Genomic DNA, 18,167 nt, shown 5'->3' on the forward strand with positions numbered 1-18,167 from the left:
TGCCTGTCATCTACTGCACTTTATTTATACCCCTATAAAAGCAACAACAATCTCAGCCATGCGAACTGCTTCATCTTCTCCATGGATGCTGAAGGTTCTTTAGAATATTCTAGCCTGTTATTTGGAAATAGAAGATGGTTCTAATAGTAAGAAAGAAGTGGAGTGAAATGAAATATTTCTTTTTGATTGATTCAAAATTGACCCAAAAAAAAGTCACCTCAAATCATTTTCTTCTTTGGTGCCATTACAATTAGTAATCTTGTCCTAAGAACACTTTCAAGGCTGATAGAAGGGGTTTGTTCTTATATTTCCACATGGATGCAGCCACATTGAGGATTACACACAGAAAAAAAAGACCATTAGGTGTCTATAATGGCTGGGACTTCAATAGTGTGGATTAGTGCAAGAAAGAACTCAGTACCAACAGATGTATGCTACTCCCATCTATAGATGATCATCATGGGATTTCACTTTTTATGTTTGTATATGATGGAAGGAATATTATCGATTAATTATCATAATAGTTAAATTAACAAAGGGGAGATAAGACTTACCCCTTGGTCTGCTTGAGTGGACATAAGTCCAAAGCAAGCGATCTCGCATAGCCTCCTCTCATTTTTACCGGACAAAAGTGCTAAAAAGATTATTAGGGCTATCCACTCAAGAAATATTCTTTCAAATATTTTACTTTATATTTACTGGGTATAAAAAGCATATCTCTTACGAAACCTTAGGATTAATTTGGGCGTCGAAGTGATCAACTTAGGAAACCTTTTAACTTTGGTATTTATGCATATCATCGTCAGAGCACCTAAGTGCACCTATACCGACTTATGCAAGACCTCTAGTGTCATATCAGTAACACCTCATTATTCCTATGCATGTGTAGTTGAACCATATTAGACTGACGTAAATATTAATAATATTTTTCCTAATATTTTGACACTAGAAGGAGGTTATGTCACAAGAACATTAATCCGTCGACCTACTCAACGAGTGTTCGAACGAAGAGGCTCTATCCTGACTCACAATACCTTTACTCACGAGGGTAAAAACCAACATTTATAAATCATAATATTTTCACCTTAGTGTAGACTCTGATGGCGACTAGTGTTTGTTCAACAATCAAGCCTCTCCTCCAATGATGACCTCCAACTACATGCTCATCCTTATCAAGGTCATTCTAAATCTCACTCAATAAGTGTAAATATTGATGGGAATGATATAGATCATTGACTTACTCTTGCCTTAGTTGGTCAAATCAGTAGTGCCTCTAGCCCCATCGCAGTATGCAAGAATATCGATACTCATTGAGATTCCCGACCTAACATGACATTAACCCCCAAAGAATTCTCGAGGCCTATTGAGCCCCCGATAGGGGAGCACTATAATCTCTGACTATAGAGTTTAGTGAACCTCACCATTCTTGGTTTGCCTTGCTCAAGTATTAGGTGTAGTCCGCAGACTATACGAAGAGCACCCTTCATGTGTAATTGCAACATATGGACTAGTGCTTAGAGGATATGCTTCAGGAGTTTCAACTATCCAAGGGAGAAGACTTAACAGACCTCAATTCAGGTTAGCTACCATTCATTCAGAAGATCCAAGAAAAGCATATCCCTGCTAACTTTCGACTCCCAACCTTGGAGGCATTTGATGGTTATGCTGACTTAACCAAGTACATCACAACCTTCTATGCTCAGATGTCCTTATGTGGCATGATAGACGCTTTGATGTATCGCACCTTCCCTATCGCACCGTGAGGCCTAGCACGAGAGTTATATGCCCACTTAAGCCACTCTCGATTAGCTCATTTGGCTAATTAACAAAAGAGTTCAAGTAATATTTCATTGAGAATGTATGCCCTCGACATTCAACAACACTCCTGGGACTTCAGTAAGGGGAGAAACATACGCTCTCATATTTCATCATCTAATTCATAAATAAAATCCGAGGCATAGCCGACACTTATCTATTGCTCCTCATATAGACCTTTAGGCCCTCTCAACTCTTCTGGTCGCTGATAAAGAGATCATCGATAATAGTATCTAAGACACTCCAAAGAGCCAACCAATGCATCATTATTGAGGCAATGGTCTTGAGTAAGCATGATGAGTTATGTCATAGACCAAAGTATGAGTAGCCATCGCCTAAATATCTCACCCAAGGTAAGTCAAATAAAGTAAAGACCTTAGAAGTTTACTTCTAAATACCAACAAGTTATCAACGATGAGGTAGATAAATAGTTAGGTGCATTGATTATATCTAATGGAAGTGGCTCGCCAACATTGTATTTGTTAAAAAAATTAATAAAACCTAATAGATATGTATTGATTATATTGATCTCAACAAAGTATGCTTTAGGAGTAAGCATCTCAACGACACTGATGTTCCCCCTATATGCATGAGTGTTCGAATATATCAGATGCACTCTCTTGGGGGGTGAGCATCTTAATAGCACAGACGTGCCCCTACGGGGGTGAACATCTAAAGATATTCGATGTGTCCTCCTTAAAAATGAGCATCTCAATAACACCAATGCATCCCTATGGGAGTGAGGATCCAAATATGCTCGATGCACCTTCCTCGGGGGTGAGTATCTCAATAACACCGATGTAACCCTATCGGGGGAACATAAAAAAATACACACACATACACAAGGAATCCTTAAGGGTGAGCATATCAACAATATTGATGCATCCCACAAGGGTGAGTGTCACTTAATGGCACAAGGCATATCTTGAGATATCTCCACCTTGCCAAACTCCTAAGGTGCGTAAGTCAATTAAGACCGACTTGACCTTCTCGGAGAACTCGAGGTATATAAGTTGGTCAAGTCCAACCTAACATTATCAGGGAGCCAAGGTGAACCCGATGTGCGTAAGTTAACCAAGTCCAACCTGACCTCCACGAAGAGCTCGAGGTGGGTTCGAGATGTGTAGGTCAACCAAGCTTGACCCAACATCCTTAAAGAGCCTTAGGTAAGACTAAAATGTGTAGGTTAGCCAAGTTTGAATCGACCTCCTCGGAGAACTTGAGGTGGGCCCAACATGTATAGGTCAACCAAGCTCGATCCAACCTCCTCGAAGTGCTTAAGGTCTCGAGGTGTATAGGTTGGCCATGCCCAACCCGATCTCCTTAAAGAGCTCGAGGTGAGCCTAAGGTGCATAGGTCAGCCAAGCCCAACTCAACCTCTTCAGAAAGCCCAAGGAGGCCTGAGGTGCGTAGGTCGGCTAAGCTCGACCTGACCTTATCGGAGAACCCGAGGTGCATAGTTTGGCCAAGTGACCAGACCCCCTCGAAGAGCTTAATGTGTATATGTCGACCAAGCCTAACTTGACCTCCTCGGAGAGCCCAAGATGCATAGATTCGTCAAACTTGATTTGACCTCCCTAGATAGTTTGAGGCATGTAAGCCAATTATATATTGAATATCCGTTTTTACGTGACACATGTGTTGAGATGATCCATGGCTATATTTCTGAACATCTCAAGGAGAATTCCTGAAGTGTACCATCGAACAAACAAATGATAGAGAAAATATTATTAACCAATTATCATCTGACACATGACATACATGTGATGGATTGCCTTGCCTTTTTTGTTTGCTCACGTTGACATAAGTCGAAAATTACGGATTGTCTCCTCTCTTTTTATTGTTTACAAAGGTAAGACTCCAAAAGAGAATATTTCTTAGAATATCATGCCATTTTTTATTTGATATAAAAACATGTCTATGCACAAGAATTAAAAAATAAAGTCAATCACTCTTTTACCACTTGCATCACACCTCACTTCACCTCCGGACTAAATCGGGCGTTTGAGGGATGGGTCGAGAACTCACTTTTGACTTATGTATGGTCATTTTTACTTAAGTGGGTTATTATTATTATTAGAATACTTAGTATTCATGTAGGTTATTATTAGAATACTTAAGTGCCCATATGGAGTGTTCCTTCAATAATACCCCATCATTTTTACTTATGTATGGTCAAACCATATGGAGGTTAACACAGAACCATTGGAAACATATAAATTATGGGGTATACAATGTGTTATGTTACTTGCAAGATTTTTCGGATAAAATTATTCCACAGAAGTATGCCAAAGAGATGCATGGATGCTAATAACGACTAATTTATCGATTTATAGTACCTTAATTTAAAATTTGATAAATGTATTACTCAAATATTTTAGGTTACTAATTCAGTTTCAATAAGATAATAGATTAATTATCTCATCCGGTCAAATAATAACTAGATTAGTCTTTTTGAAGATTTGACAATTGGTGAAGACAGGATAAAGGCATCAGCATTAAGTTTTAATGAAGTTGTTTCTCTTTTACCTTTTTTTTTTTTTTTCCTAAAGTATCTTTTGAGGCTAATCATTGTATTGTGGTATCTTTTTGGGCTAATCATTGCATTGTGTGGCAACAGTAGAGTCTTAAAGCATAGTTTACTTTGCTTTGTGGAAGGCTTTCAAAAAGGTTTTATAAATACTTCCATGTGTTGTTTCCTCCACCATCTTTTCAGCATCATAACACAGTCAGGTGCAGTTGTCTCATCTTCCCTTTGTCCAATACTTAGCAGCTTGGAGCAGATTCATGGAACTCAAGCCAAGCTGCAGATTCAGACACAGAGTTCTACATTCATTTTGTTTCTGAGTTACAGTAGTCTGGATTTGTTTTAGGCCAATTACTATGCCAGAATCCATTGCAAGCATGTTGTAGCAGCAATACTACTTTGGCATTAGTGGAAGCTTTTTGTTCTTTGAAGTTGAATTGGGTCGAGAATATAAATTCTCTAAAAGATCAAGAATGTGGATACATGTAGATTAGTTGCTGCTTGTATACTAAATTCTTGGCTTTTCTTGTCTAATTTGAGATGCATGATTGGCACCATCATTAAGCATGCACTTTGAGCATATACTGTCTGTTTGTGTTTCTTAAGCTCACACATCAAGATCAATGTTTATGTTTTTAGGTCTTTGTTCTGATCAATTACTTGGCTCTGATTCATCTTATTCTCCTGTATACAAAGAACATAGGATCCAAAAGGCAACAGTTCACAGCAATGGAACCTCTGCAAACATGAGAGGTCAGTAGATATTGTCAATTCATGCAATAACATGAACTTATTGGATTCATTTCGCATGCCACTTTCACTGACAAGCTTCTGTGGAGAGCTTCTTCAATGCAATCATTCAAGTGCTGATGGCTGATGAAGAACACAGGAATCCTCTGCCAACTTTTTCTATCACACTTGGGTCACACCATGATTGATTTCTGATCCACCATCTTCTCCGTTTCTACAGAATCTTTTGGATTTGAGAGTTATTAATTCTTTGTTCTCACTTTAGTTCAAAGTTTGAATCAAGTTTTCTCCATCAAAGCTAGCTATGGAACAAAAAGATAAAAGAGTTTGGTGGTGGGGGAGCAGAGGAGATGAAGGAAGCCATTAGAGTGACTCCAATTGACTGCAGTAAAGGTGGTGTTGCAGTATGAAGCTGTGTCAGCTTCTTCACATGCACAGCATCTCTCTAAAGCTCCAAAGATCTTTATTCCATGGTGTCTTCCTTTACAACTATCCACCACCATATCATCTCACAATTGTTTGCATTGGGGTCCCAATCTCCATGCTGCCAATAGCAAAATTCCAATGTGCTTGAGGTCCTCCTCTAACCAATCAATGCACACACAGGTCCATTCACTATCATCTTAGAACTGAACAAGGGACTCAGAGGAGAAAATTACAAATCCAACAAAAGAAACAGATGACAAGAAGAAGACTACCACAAGCCCATAAGCTTGTTCCTCTCAAGAAACCTCACCTCTCTCTCTCTCTCTCTCCACACTTCCATGGAAAGAAGAACAAGAAACATAGGGAGCTAAAACACTGATCAAGAGAAGCATCAAGCACTTGCACAACATCCTTCTATGAGTTAAGGAAGGAGGAAAACAGGGAGGAGTTCCTATGGACAATTGGAGTTCCTACCAGGACCTCCATAGTAGAAGTAGTGCCCCCACTGACCACCATTGCCAATCTGCACATCATAGCAGCTGGATTGCTCAGTGAAGGTGCCAACCCCTGTGGGTGTCCTCAGCTTGTTGGAGTCATCTACTATCTGGATGTTCCTGAAGTAGCTGGCCTTGCCAAATCCTTCTCCAGGGAAGTGGCCACTGCCCATGGCAGTGGAAGTGTGCTCACCATCTGGTTCCGAGTTCACGACCTCTCCTCCCCACTCTATCATGGAGGCACTGTCTGCAAGGTAGGAGAAGAGGAAAGAAGGCCAGTAACCTAGCACATAGTCATCCCCAAACTGCATCCACCAATGCCCTTCCCTTGGATCCTGCTCAAATCATAAAAACCCTTGCCATTACTAAAAGGACTAGTGAACCTAAAGGCACAAAAGGCTGCAGCAATTCTCTGCTGCTTTCTGCATCAATTGCATGAGTTTTGTCTTCACCTTCCAAACAAGTATACTGATATCATATTGGGAACCACCATATCTAGAAATGGGGTAGATTGTGGCACCCATTGCAATCTCACTGCTGATCTGAATGAACCCAGAGCAGAGCAAGTTGTAGCAGCCAGTTGCTTGATAAGAATCACTCTAAAGTTTGACAGAGGAAACATATATTAGCAGCTATCTAACTGCAAAAGCAGTAATAAGAAGCACAATCTTACGAGGTAGGATGAGGAGGTAGTAAGAACAGTGGCAACTTACAGTCCAGTAAGTGAACAATCTTGTGTTATTATCCCCATACAGATCTGGACTCACCTGATTTTTAGCATACCAAGAGAAATTAGTGCCTGAGGATGTGTTTTTTGAGTTGCACAGAATCAAAATTTACTGCATGTTTAATGGAAGTACGACAGAAGAACACCTGCCAACCAGCTTCAATGCTGTTGAGGTCCTCCCCAAAGGAGCCCCCCAGGATCCAGAGCTGAGAGAGACTGAATTCATTTGCCTGCTGAATCTTGGGTTCCCACACATTAATGGTGGCCTTGGCTCCATAGTATGTATCCCCCTCTACATAACCAATTGCATGCTACTCACAAAGACCCAAAAGAGAGCAGATGAGAAAGGGGTTGTGAAAGCTAGGAAGCAGCAGTGGTGGTAGTAGTAGAAGAACTAGTGTTTCTCCCTCTTCTTCACCCACCGTACCTGATGGCCACTCTCACTGAGAAGGTCAGGGTCAACAGACAGTGGATTTGGGATGCTCTTGTGCTTCTTCCTCCCATACTTCCTGATGGAGCTGGCCTTCAGCACATCCTTCCTCCTTGTCCTCCTGATGGGGATGGTGTTCTTAGGGCATCTCCCATGCTGATGCCACAGCTGAGACAGGGGACGAGTTCTCTTCTGTGAGGCAACCTTGTTCTCACCAAACTGCAGGCCTTCTGGGTGAAAAGCTGGCCTCATCTGATGAACTTGAATTCATAAGTATGAGCTGAGAGAGGCTAAATTGGGGAGCGAGAGAGAGAGAGAGAGAGAGAGACCTGGATTGTGTGGTTCTTGAGGGAAGGGTGATCAAAGGCTGGCTGGTGAGAGATGTGCACACAGTCTATGATATCTCCGTCTGGGCTCTGCATATGATTTCCGATCAATTTTAGTTTTCCTGACAACAGTGATAACCATAATATGAACCATTCTAGTGTTCAGTGGCCAACTAAAGAGGGAATGAAGACATTGTAAGAAGAGGAGGAAGAAGAAGCCATACCATGCAAGAATGACAAGAAAACCTAAAAGAGATGAGATTTACAATGCATCTGAAGAAAATTTAGTTACAGAACTGGACTCTTGAAGTGAAATTGATGCTGCATTTCTCCCAAGGTGTTGGATTTGCCATTTAAATCAAGAAAAAAACACAGAATTCCTTGGATGTGCAGCCAAGACCGAGCTTCTCGGGCATTATTGTTCTTCAAGCAACTTAATGTGGAAGGAAAGGAAGGAAACGCATGAAAGAAGGGAGAAAGGAGCGACCTTGATGCTCCTGACGGCCCGCTTGTTGAGCCTCCTGAGGTGGCGCTGCACCTCCAGCCTCCGCTTCACCGGCACCTGTCCTCTCCCGGCCTCGGCACACGATAAGCAGAGCGCCATGGTCAGCAGCAGCCACACCACCCACCGCCTCGAGCTAACGTCCGCCGCCATCTCTCTCTCTCTCTCTCTCTCTCTCTCTGATCTCTTAATTTGACTGTTTTCAAAGTCTCACCGCCATTTCTACTCCTTCCTTTTCTACCATTGTCTGTCTTCCATCTCTCTCCTCTGCTTCCTGATGACTTATGTGTCTAATTGTATTCCTTCTCTCTCCGTAAGTGAAGTGGAGTCGAGTGAAGCAGCGCTGACGACCAGAAAAGAGGCGCATGCGTCTCTCTCTCTCTCCTCTCTCTCTCTCTCTCTCTCAAGTGTCGAATGCGCTAATATATTGTTCACTGTCGTCTTCTTCTTCTTCTTCCCAGTGGTGGGGGCGATGTAACTGGAGTTCCGCTCTCTCTCTCTCTCTCTCTCTGCGCTCGCCTTTTCCCCTTCCTTCAAACTCTTTTTTACTTCTCCCAACGACGGCTGCTTCCCCTCTCCTCCGTCTCACTGCGACGCCACCTCGTATTCGTATCCCAACATCGACCCCATGCCTGCCGTCAGTGCAACACGCGTCCGGTCAAGGTGGACGCTGCTGCAGTGATGGGCGGTTCTCTTGTTTCCGAACTGCATGGTTGTGCGGGATCTGACGCGCACGAATTCTGATGCCCGCTGCCACCAGAATTAAAGGAAGAAGAAAGGCGGAGAAGGCGTTCGATCGATGAGATGTTTGTGCGTGCAGCAGATCATATTCTTTTACTCCACATCATGTCTCCATGTTCTCATTCTCCGTGTCACAAACGTGTTCTCTGAACGATGCAGTTGAACAGCACATGTTCATCGTCAAGCCAAGTCACACAGAGTGATTGATACCAGACAAAGCTGGTGGTGTCCTGCGCTATAAATTCTCACACATGGCTCCTCGGCAGACTTCCATGGCCGTGTGCGCTTTGACCATGGGATGCTGGAAGAGCTTCTCCATTATTGATGTCCCATGTTACCTTCTACATGATTGCCTTCAAAACATGAGCTGCAACGCAGATTAATGACAGCATGTTGTACTTGATCCAAAGCTGTGATGTCATGGAATGTAATCTCCCACACAGGGAACCTTCTCATGACTGCTGTTCTTGGCTAAAACAGAGCACGAGGAAATAATTGCTGCAAGCTTGAAGGTAACTTTGGGTTTCACTCTCCTCTGTTGATAGAGTTGGTTCTGATAATATTAACACATGCAAATGGTTGAAAGCTTAGAGGTTGAGTGGGTTATATTGTGGCATTGTTGGTGTAGTCGTCGTTACCTCTACTGCTTTGGACTGTGGAGGGTAATGTTGTGTCTGCTTCATGCAACATAGGTTGGGCCACTCTCCACCATTATTACTTTCAATGGAGCCACTAAAAAGATTCTCATCTTTGATCTCTTCCAACGCTTTTTTTCCTCATTTCAATTTGTTTCAAGATATGATTCACTTGGTACAAATAATTGAAAGGAAAAGGTGATTCTTTTAGCATATCAAACCTGGCACTCACAAGTCCCCACCTATACTTTATTGCTCCATCCCTTTTTTCTGTCATGGATGGTAGTATGAAAGCTAGGAAAGCTCCTTTTTGCAAGGAGATGAGTAGGAGGATCTTATCACATTTCATCCATTCATTTTCTGTTTCCTCTTTACTTCTAATAGTGCATTCTATCTACCATATTAGACTTTTGTCATTGATGAATTCATCAGCACTACTAGTGTGGGAACCTTGTGAGTGTCAACCATGATATTGCTGAACCAAGTATCCCTAGGCACATTATTATATTATCTGAACAGAGCTACATTTAGCAGTCTGAATAGTATCCTCATCATAATAGAGGGATTTGGATTAGTGGTTTGATTATATGCTGTCCTAATTCATGGTACTTCTAAACTTGTTTTTTTTTTTGAACTTCAATGTTATATATGGGATTCACATAATTTCATTGAATTTTTTTATTATATTAAGGTTTTCATGCTTGTTTTAAATTGTTTTATGAGCTTTATGGACTTCATATTGATTCATTTGATTTTGTACCAATTGTGGATTAGGATGAGCTTCTATTAGGTTTTGCCTACAGTTAAAGTAAGGTGAGTTGTTAGCAATGCAGGGTTTAACTCAGAATATGAAAATTAAGATGCATGTGGAACTCATACAGATAGAGAACAAAGATGATAAAATCTGTGCTGCAGCAATCATGAATGTAAATATGGAGATGTATATTTGTTGGCATACCTTCTTGCTTTGCAGCATCACCTTCAGGATTAAATTGATGGTGATGAGGTAACTGCAGCTAAAACACATCCTAGATATGTGGATTAGACCTACATGAATCAAGGTGTATATCACACAAGGTGTTGGTGGCATGATGAACCAAGTAGCAAAACATGCATGACTGCAACAAGAATATAACTTGCAAGCTTCCCAGATCAGACTGATGGTTCTTGTGTTGTGTCTCCAAATTCTAATGGCTGGAGTGCACCAACACTAGCTAGATGGAATAGCCAGCTGCATCCACTTACTCATCACTGAATGATTGACTCAACACTATGCTTGCCAACTCTCAGCTGGATCCTGATGAGATAAAAGAATGTTATCTTCACAATACTTCCTTCATCATGCACTATAAACACAAAAAAGAAGTAAACTATATGATATGGCATATTATATTATGCAATAGATTTGCTAGTCCTTGAGGCAATGAGAAAGAGATCTTATTGACAGCCCAAGTTCCTCAAGATGCAACCCTACCCAGCACAATGATTGAGTTGGGTTGGACATGCTAAGTTTGAGCCAATCTTACATAGGCTCTGTTTGCAGCATAGAACCTCAAGAGTTGCAGAAACACTTTTAGAGCATCACAGGTCTACTTCTAAGGAATTTGCAAACAACTAAATCTTCTGCACATATATATGATGCTCATAAACTTCTGACTCATTTGGAACAGTGATTCATTAGGTTCCAATTTTCTTAGACCTTCTGTTGAATATTGAATTCATCAGTGCAAGTGAATATATGGCCTGGAAGTAGCAGGTTTTTCCCTTCCTCCACCTACTGAAGAATGATATGCTGAGTTGCAAACTGTGTGTCACTGTCATGGACACTCGAACGAATAAGTGGTCGCAAACTGTGAATTCATTTCGCCCGGTATCTTGAAGTGTCAACTATCCAAACTCTGCAAAGGTATCTGCATTCAACTAGATGATATGAATGCTTAAGCATATTATCTTTTTCTTTTTGAAAATATTTGATTTGGATTCTGTTCTGGCATTACATTCAGAAACTTATCACATGGTAATATATGATCTTTGGTTAGCATAATTCATGTAGATGATTGGACACTGAGCATCAAGAAAATTCTGTGACCAAATCCTGCAGAAGGATTAGTTTATGCTGCATCAATTGCGCACATGATCCATGCATCCAGAGTTAAAAGAAGCTTTTGGGAAAAATAAAGTTGGAGAAGAAAGCTTGCGTGACCGATGCCAATTGAAGTGTTTCCTTCCTCATCTTGTAAAGTTTGGTGTGTGGAGGAGTCTTCAAACTGATGTTGAATCCTGCTGCTTAACTTTGACCAAATTATTGATGTCATTATCCAATGAACAGCCACCTTTTGACAAATGATATGGACCATAATTAGGATTGAGCTTGCTAAATTTTCTGCATTCTTCTTGCTCTAACTAATCTTGATTATAATTTTAGACCTAAAGGCTAAGAAAGGATGCAGAATCTTCATCTTCTTCCTATGAGCTGTGAACCTGCAAACACTCTGTGGTTTCTATGTTAGAATAGTTCCTACAGCACTTCAATGTGCAACTACTGTGGTTAGTTAATGCCAAAGCAATTAGGCAAACTCACTATCACAGTTAAGGCCTTCTCTTCTTAGATCAGACAACCTCACTGTTCGGTCTCTTTCTTCCAGAGTTTGATGGGAACACATGAACAGTACGTTTCTAGATTGCCTAACACTTGGCCAAGCCATAAATTGGAAGGAAGAAAAGCACAAGCTAACACCACCCTACCTAACCAAACCACAAAGTGAGAGCAGCTTTTTCATTGCTGAACTTTCCACTCTTAAGCTCATGATCTCATCTTTCCTTCCTCTACAGAGAAAACATAGTTGCCGTGATGTATGTGACCTAAACCTTCCATCAACTCTGTGCATAAACTTACATGACCTAATTCATGTTGATTTTTCTATCAAAACTGACAAAAGATATTGACCTGCCTGTCTGAACTTGGACAATGCATATAAGCCATGCACATCTCAGCATATCTTGAGTGCAACACTGAATCATCACCAGGTAAATTGCAAGAGGCTTGCACTCCTAATTTTCTAATGAGAGATCTGTTGTTGCTACAGGAGATGCAACTGAAGAAGATTAATCTAATGTAGCTTGTTTAGTTGAAGCATCAGTCTGATACCAGTTTCAGTAATCTATTCGATTGATATCATCGAGTTATACGTTTCCAGCGGTACATAATCGAGCATATCGTCATTAACATCTTTGATTGAAACCTATTAGCCCTACAAGCCTGTGAAGATTTGAGCTCCATTAATTGAAAGCAGATGCCCTTTGTACGGTTCTGTACTACTAACAAAAGCTGAAGACTTTACTCAGCTAATGCTGGCACTTTCATGAGTTAGATTCTAAAGAGGTGGTGAGATCAGAACGACTATAAGATAGTGTTTGATGATAATATAGTATATGAGCATGCACATCAAGACATGTGATCAGCAAACAAGATGGATTGGCTTTTGATGCAGCAGCCTTCATGGAATACATGTTATGATTGCATGCAAGCAGGCAAGAGGAAGTGCTCTTTGTTCCCTCCTCTCTCTATTTATGACAGAGATTCCATGAAGCCTACCTTTCTTCTCTGCTATCCACCCCAGCATCAATTGATGCTTATCACCATATCACAAAGCCCACTTCTGAAACTTCTTGTCACTTTCATCTCATTCAACTGTGAACCTTTTTAACTATCGCTTTCCATCAATTTCCTTATCTCTGTGCAGCATCACATTGTTTAAGACTTCCTTCGACAGCTTCGTTCCTAAACAGCTGTAGATGAGGAGCTGCTTGGCTAAACTGGAACTTGCATGAGTTGGAAAGGAGATAGCATGTGATGATAACTGGGACATACTGAGAGAGACAGCAAGGATGACAGGGGGCTGATGCAAATCTGAATAGTTTCTACCTCTTGACCGGCCATTCATTGGCTGACCTGTGCCAGTCAATGAAGGCCAGCTTCGATCTCCTGTAGAAGGTCAATGAATTGTTCAATTCAATGTTGGCAGTCAACAGAGAATAGTGGATGGATTTCACTGGAAGTACTGGGAATTCATTCAAATCCTAGTTTCAGTAATTGGCTGATTTCTTTGATGATTCAGATGGTTCTGTGATCAGCTTTCAGCAAGAATTATGGACTTAAACAATAGCCGGAGATATAATATGTATGAAGATTAGGGCCAGTTAAGCTATTTGGAGTAGAACAGAACAGCAAAAGAGTCAACATTGAGCTCCGCATAGCTGTGATAGAACCATGAAAGTGAACAGAAACAATAAACTCAGTTGAATGTTTCTCATGCCCCTGGGCAAATCTTATGATGTTACATAAGTTAGTATATTGCAGTATGCCTTCCTAAAGATTACAATCTTTGATTGTCCTCTCGCATAAATAAAGTTACATAGACTCATGAAAGGATACACAACAACAGGACATTTCACTTCAGCTCACCAATCCTGCACAATAGTTGCAGGCGAACAGCTGAAAGTTCAGCTTAAGTAATATACAATCTGTCAGTGTGGATGTAAAAAATAATGATACATACTAAGCATCCACGGCATCAACAGGGAGCGACTTAGTTCTGGTGAGAGCACTTGGCATGACGGCTCCAGAATAAAAGTTCTTTGCTGCGAAAAAAAGCTCAGTGCAGCCTGTGGAGTTCACCTCACAATTTCTATCCCTTGGTGATTCCAAATTGGTGCATTTTCTCGAGCGAAACCCTGAAGTTACATCAGCAGGAACCATATTAATCATGGTGGCCTTGTCTGTGTCACTTCGAGGGATATGGAATGAATTATGTTTCCCCAAATGGAAGGACTTCATCGTCAAATTTTCATCTGGAAAATGTAAAGGTTTAAGAAGTGAGGAACCTGAAAATCCATTTTGTTTGCTTCTTTCCCCATTGCCAGACTCTAGGGATGGATACAATTCTCTTTCCGATCCTCCTAACTGTTGATGGCTTTGTTCTTGTGGCTCCATTTGGTACCTTGCCTTGAGCCATCTCTGGTCCTGTCCGATCTCATTTTCACAATGATCGAGTTTACTGGATTTTGTAAACTGGTGACTAAATTCTGGTAAATCAGCACACTGTTGCTGGTGAGATCCTGAGTATAATTGATCCGAAGATTGACTCGAGTCTCTTCTTTTGTAGTCATCCATGTATATAACCTTTTCATCCTTCGCAGTCGGGTCCAATTGTTCACACTCTTCGTCAGAGTGATTAGACCTTGATGCTAGAGAGCCAACATCAGGTCCATCTGATTGGCTTGTCGATAGCATAGGTGCTCCCTCAGTCACACAAAGTTCAGTTTCCTCAACTTGGTATGTTATCTCCTCAAATCGGCCATGCATTTCAGCACAGTCAAAGTGGCAGCAGTCAACTGATTTCATGTTAGCGTGGCATGGATTTTTCAACAAGTGATAGTCTAGAAGTGAAACACATGATGAAACATTGGGGGCACAATTCTGGCAGAAGGTAGTTGTAGGAAATCCTGAAAATTCTTCTATTCCTGGACCTGGCTGCCACTCTGGTACCAAAGAAGCCACCTCTTCATCGATCATATCTGCTATTCTTGTCACATCATAATCAATTATATCTAATTCTGTTACCATCTCTGTGGCGACACTCAATGCAGTATCAGCTTCAACGTCAAAGAGAAAATATATATTTCGTACACAGTCTGCAAAATGAAAGGAAAGCAAGTTGTTAGTTTCCTATTTACCGCATGAAAGAATCAATATGACAAAGCAATTTCTTAAATCGGTATTACCATCTTTGTCTGAAATCCTTAGCCTCAAATAGATGTTCCCATCTTCCCTTCTCTTACCCTTAATAGTAATGTCCACATTAGAAGGTTGCTCATCTTTGTAGCTATTGAATAGTTCATTTCTGTGCACTTGCACATTGGCGGCATCATAGTCCCAACCATTCATCAATTCTGTTTCGTTATGGAAACTATTCGAGAACTCATTGGTAAACAAGGACCCGTTACTTTGAATAAGTTCAAGGGAAGGTTGCCTCAGAATATGACCCATAGTGCTAATGTGTCCATCATCATAAGTCGAACCAAGATCATCAACTCGTAAAAAGGGATCATCAAGCAGCTCCCTTGCAGAAAGCCTCTTGGATGCTGTGGCAAGGCATTTTTCAACAAATTGCCTAACCTCAGGATCCCTCACTCTATACAATGCTTCGGGTTTCGTCCCCTAGTGACAACATAAATGCTATCCTCACTGAGATTATTATCATAACGACAAGCTAAAGTGCATAACAAGTGCTAGAACTAGTTCCGAAAGTTGAGGTTCCTTACAGAGATGACTTTCTTGTATATCGCCACGGGGTGGGTGCATTCACTGTACGGGTATTCAAAAGTGACCATCTCCAAGACACACATCCCAAATGAGTATATGTCTACTAATTCATTGTATTCCTCCTCGTAAACCTCCGGAGCCATAAATTCCGGTGTGCCTGTGAGATATAAAAAATAAAAATCATATGAAATTGATACACATCATAGAAAATCCTTATAGAGTTTATCATCGGCGCCTATGGTGATCATACCTACACAATGGATAGCATGTGATTTCCGGAGTATGGCAGCGAGGCCAAGATCACCGATCTTGACCTCGCCTTGATTCCCGTTAATGAAGATGTTGTCGCACTTGAGGTCCCTGTGGATGATAGGGGGATCATGGCTGTGGAGGTAGAGAAGGCCGCTAAGAATCTGCCTACACCAGTGCTTCACTGCCCTGATATTGACCCTTCTATGCTTTTGCCTATACCTATCCACACATTATATGATGATTTAGCATAAAATTTCTAGTCCACAAAAAATGCATGATTTATTAGATCCACCATCTCACTAAAATGAAAGGGAGGAAGAAGAAGAAGAAGCATATCCACTTACTGCCTGAGAGTGCCAGAGGTAAACAGCTCAGTGACAAAATTGATGTTACCCTCAGAGGTGTCAACCCAGGAGGTATAGAACTTCATAATATTCTTGTGCTTCAAGGTCTTGAGAAGGTGGATCTCACAGTACAGCCTCTCCAGGTTCTCAGGGCTCTGCAGGAAATCATACAGCTTCACCTGGTTCCAGGCAACCTCAATCCCTTCATACTCATCGAAAGCCCTATAACTGGCAAGAAAAATTCTTTGATGAGAAAAAAAGGCCCATAAATCAAGGAGAAGCAGAGTGCTGCTTCAAAATCTAATTATGTGAGCAGATGAGTAACAGGTGAAAGTGACCATACACTGTCTTCGATGCCCCCTTGCCAAGGATGTCATTGTACTGCAGAGAACCAAACAAAGAGATGAACACACAGCCCAACATAGGAACTCCACAAAAGCATTAGCCAAAAAACCAAAGAGGAAGATGAGGAAAAATTGAAGGATTGGTCTTGTGCAAGTACCCTGCCATATCTTCCGGTGGGATCAACCTCAACAAAGTCAGGGTAATCCGGGTGTTGGACTTTACCATCCATCATTCTGTTTGTCCTCCTACAGCCTGTGTTTGCTGATTCCTTCCTGGAAGGACCATGTAAGGGGAAAAAGAGGGAGAGAGAGCTGCACCCAGGCACCAGTTGTAGAACTCTGATCTCTGACAGCTGGGTGGAGGATGGATGAGGAGATGTGGGAGTTGCAGGCAGAGTAGGTGAAGGATGATGGGTGGGGGGGAGGAAATGGGAGCAGGGAATCTAACTTGTAGATATAGAGAAAGCTTAAATGAGGTAGGGAGAAAGGGGGTGGTGTGTTTGGGAGATTGGCTGAGGGAGATTCACCATAGTCCATATTTTTGCAACTCAAACCACAACATAGTCCATATTTTTTCTCCATACAGAGAGAGAGGGAGAGAGAGAGAGATGCCATCCAAAGGACAGAGAAGGACAAATGAAGGGTCCTTTATTGTATCCCATCATTCTCTCTTTTTAGTTATTTCATTCACATAAATTTTAAATTACATATATTATTTATCCATGTCAATTTTAGAAGATTTCTTGGGAGAAAGCCACAGTTCTTAAGTTTTGTCTCATTTTCAGAAATAAGCTCCAACTAATTATAAATTTTATTATAGACTTGTAGATTTCATAAAATAATTTCTTTGAGAGCTTAAATTGTTTTGGATGAACTTTAGCATATTTCAAAATAAAGGATAATGAATCATCTTTTCTTTCTTGTTGAGTCTTAAATATAGGTTTTTTATATTTGGAACAATCTTATGGTATTTGTATTTATTTATTGTGAAATAATGAGAGTCTAGAAAGGTGAGGGGGTAGGTAGTAATTTTGGTTCATGCATCAGAACAGCTTCTAGCAGTTCAAATTCCCACCCACCAAATTTGTGAACCTTAATAGAGGGTTTCTGAGATATTATAAGATAATTTGTATGAGAATATGAGTCATCTTAGCATTAAACTTAGCATCAATATAGTAATTTAAGGTTTGGATATTCAAATAAATGTTATATATATAAGTTGATTAGTGGGTTATAATAATAATAATAATAATAATAACTTTGCCAACTTAGATTTCTCATGCTTTTACAACTAAAGGGATAAAGAGGAATAAAATTATACTCATTTTCTTCTTTTGTTTGGTATGTTGTTAATTTGTTTTTCTCTTTTAATAATGTGCAACCTCCAAAATGTGATAATGTGTTGTTGTCCTTAGAATTGAAATGATGTGTTTGCTTTTCTTCAGAAGATATTACTCATGCATTGATCTCAAAGTTTGGAAATATATCACAGATAAGTTGAAAGAGTGAAGTCTCTTCCAATCACAAGA

At 40.6% G+C, this 18,167-nt stretch overlaps 2 protein-coding genes and 1 long non-coding RNA gene across 3 annotated transcripts; 1 reads left to right on the forward strand and 2 right to left on the reverse strand.

Annotated features, from left to right (window-relative positions):
• Window positions 1-5,676: 5,676 nt before the first annotated feature.
• LOC103997606 (protein neprosin) lies at window positions 5,677-8,543 on the reverse strand. Its single transcript, XM_009418884.3, has 7 exons — window positions 7,983-8,543; window positions 7,499-7,585; window positions 7,167-7,421; window positions 6,886-7,050; window positions 6,726-6,779; window positions 6,465-6,611; window positions 5,677-6,347 (listed from the first exon to the last, which is right to left on the reverse strand). The coding sequence occupies exons 1-7, from the start codon at window positions 8,148-8,150 to the stop codon at window positions 5,970-5,972; spliced, it is 1,254 nt and encodes a 417-aa protein (XP_009417159.2). The 5' UTR covers window positions 8,151-8,543; the 3' UTR covers window positions 5,677-5,969.
• A 138-nt stretch (window positions 8,544-8,681) lies between these two features.
• Window positions 8,682-9,266, forward strand: LOC108953742 (uncharacterized). The gene is made up of 2 exons (XR_001979639.2): window positions 8,682-8,807; window positions 8,898-9,266. It is a non-coding gene; the product is annotated as an uncharacterized LOC108953742 (long non-coding RNA).
• Window positions 9,267-13,650: 4,384 nt separating this feature from the next.
• On the reverse strand, window positions 13,651-17,205 carry LOC135622923 (probable serine/threonine-protein kinase WNK9). The gene is made up of 7 exons (XM_065125266.1): window positions 16,797-17,205; window positions 16,638-16,675; window positions 16,295-16,522; window positions 15,949-16,169; window positions 15,698-15,855; window positions 15,158-15,593; window positions 13,651-15,067 (listed from the first exon to the last, which is right to left on the reverse strand). The coding sequence occupies exons 1-7, from the start codon at window positions 16,869-16,871 to the stop codon at window positions 13,932-13,934; spliced, it is 2,292 nt and encodes a 763-aa protein (XP_064981338.1). The 5' UTR covers window positions 16,872-17,205; the 3' UTR covers window positions 13,651-13,931.
• Window positions 17,206-18,167: the final 962 nt, after the last annotated feature.

The sequence above is a fragment of the Musa acuminata genome, chromosome BXJ2-9 (genome assembly GCF_036884655.1).
Source record: "Musa acuminata AAA Group cultivar baxijiao chromosome BXJ2-9, Cavendish_Baxijiao_AAA, whole genome shotgun sequence".
In the NCBI taxonomy this organism is placed as follows: domain Eukaryota; kingdom Viridiplantae; phylum Streptophyta; class Magnoliopsida; order Zingiberales; family Musaceae; genus Musa; species Musa acuminata.

Excerpts from the sequence above, each read along its gene's own strand:
- LOC103997606 (XM_009418884.3), bottom strand. The coding sequence starts at position 8,150 with ATGGCGGCGGACGTTAGCTCGAGGCGGTGGGTGGTGTGGCTGCTGCTG. Across the intron at positions 7,051-7,166 it reads TCAGTGAGAGTGGCCATCAG|CATGCAATTGGTTATGTAGA; the intron begins GTACGGTGGGTG and ends CTTTGTGAGTAG. Across the intron at positions 6,348-6,464 it reads TCAGTATACTTGTTTGGAAG|GATCCAAGGGAAGGGCATTG; the intron begins GTGAAGACAAAA and ends TGATTTGAGCAG.
- LOC135622923 (XM_065125266.1), bottom strand. The coding sequence starts at position 16,871 with ATGATGGATGGTAAAGTCCAACACCCGGATTACCCTGACTTTGTTGAG. Across the intron at positions 16,523-16,637 it reads AAGGGGGCATCGAAGACAGT|TTATAGGGCTTTCGATGAGT; the intron begins GTATGGTCACTT and ends TTTTCTTGCCAG. Across the intron at positions 15,594-15,697 it reads TATACAAGAAAGTCATCTCT|GGGACGAAACCCGAAGCATT; the intron begins GTAAGGAACCTC and ends TGTTGTCACTAG.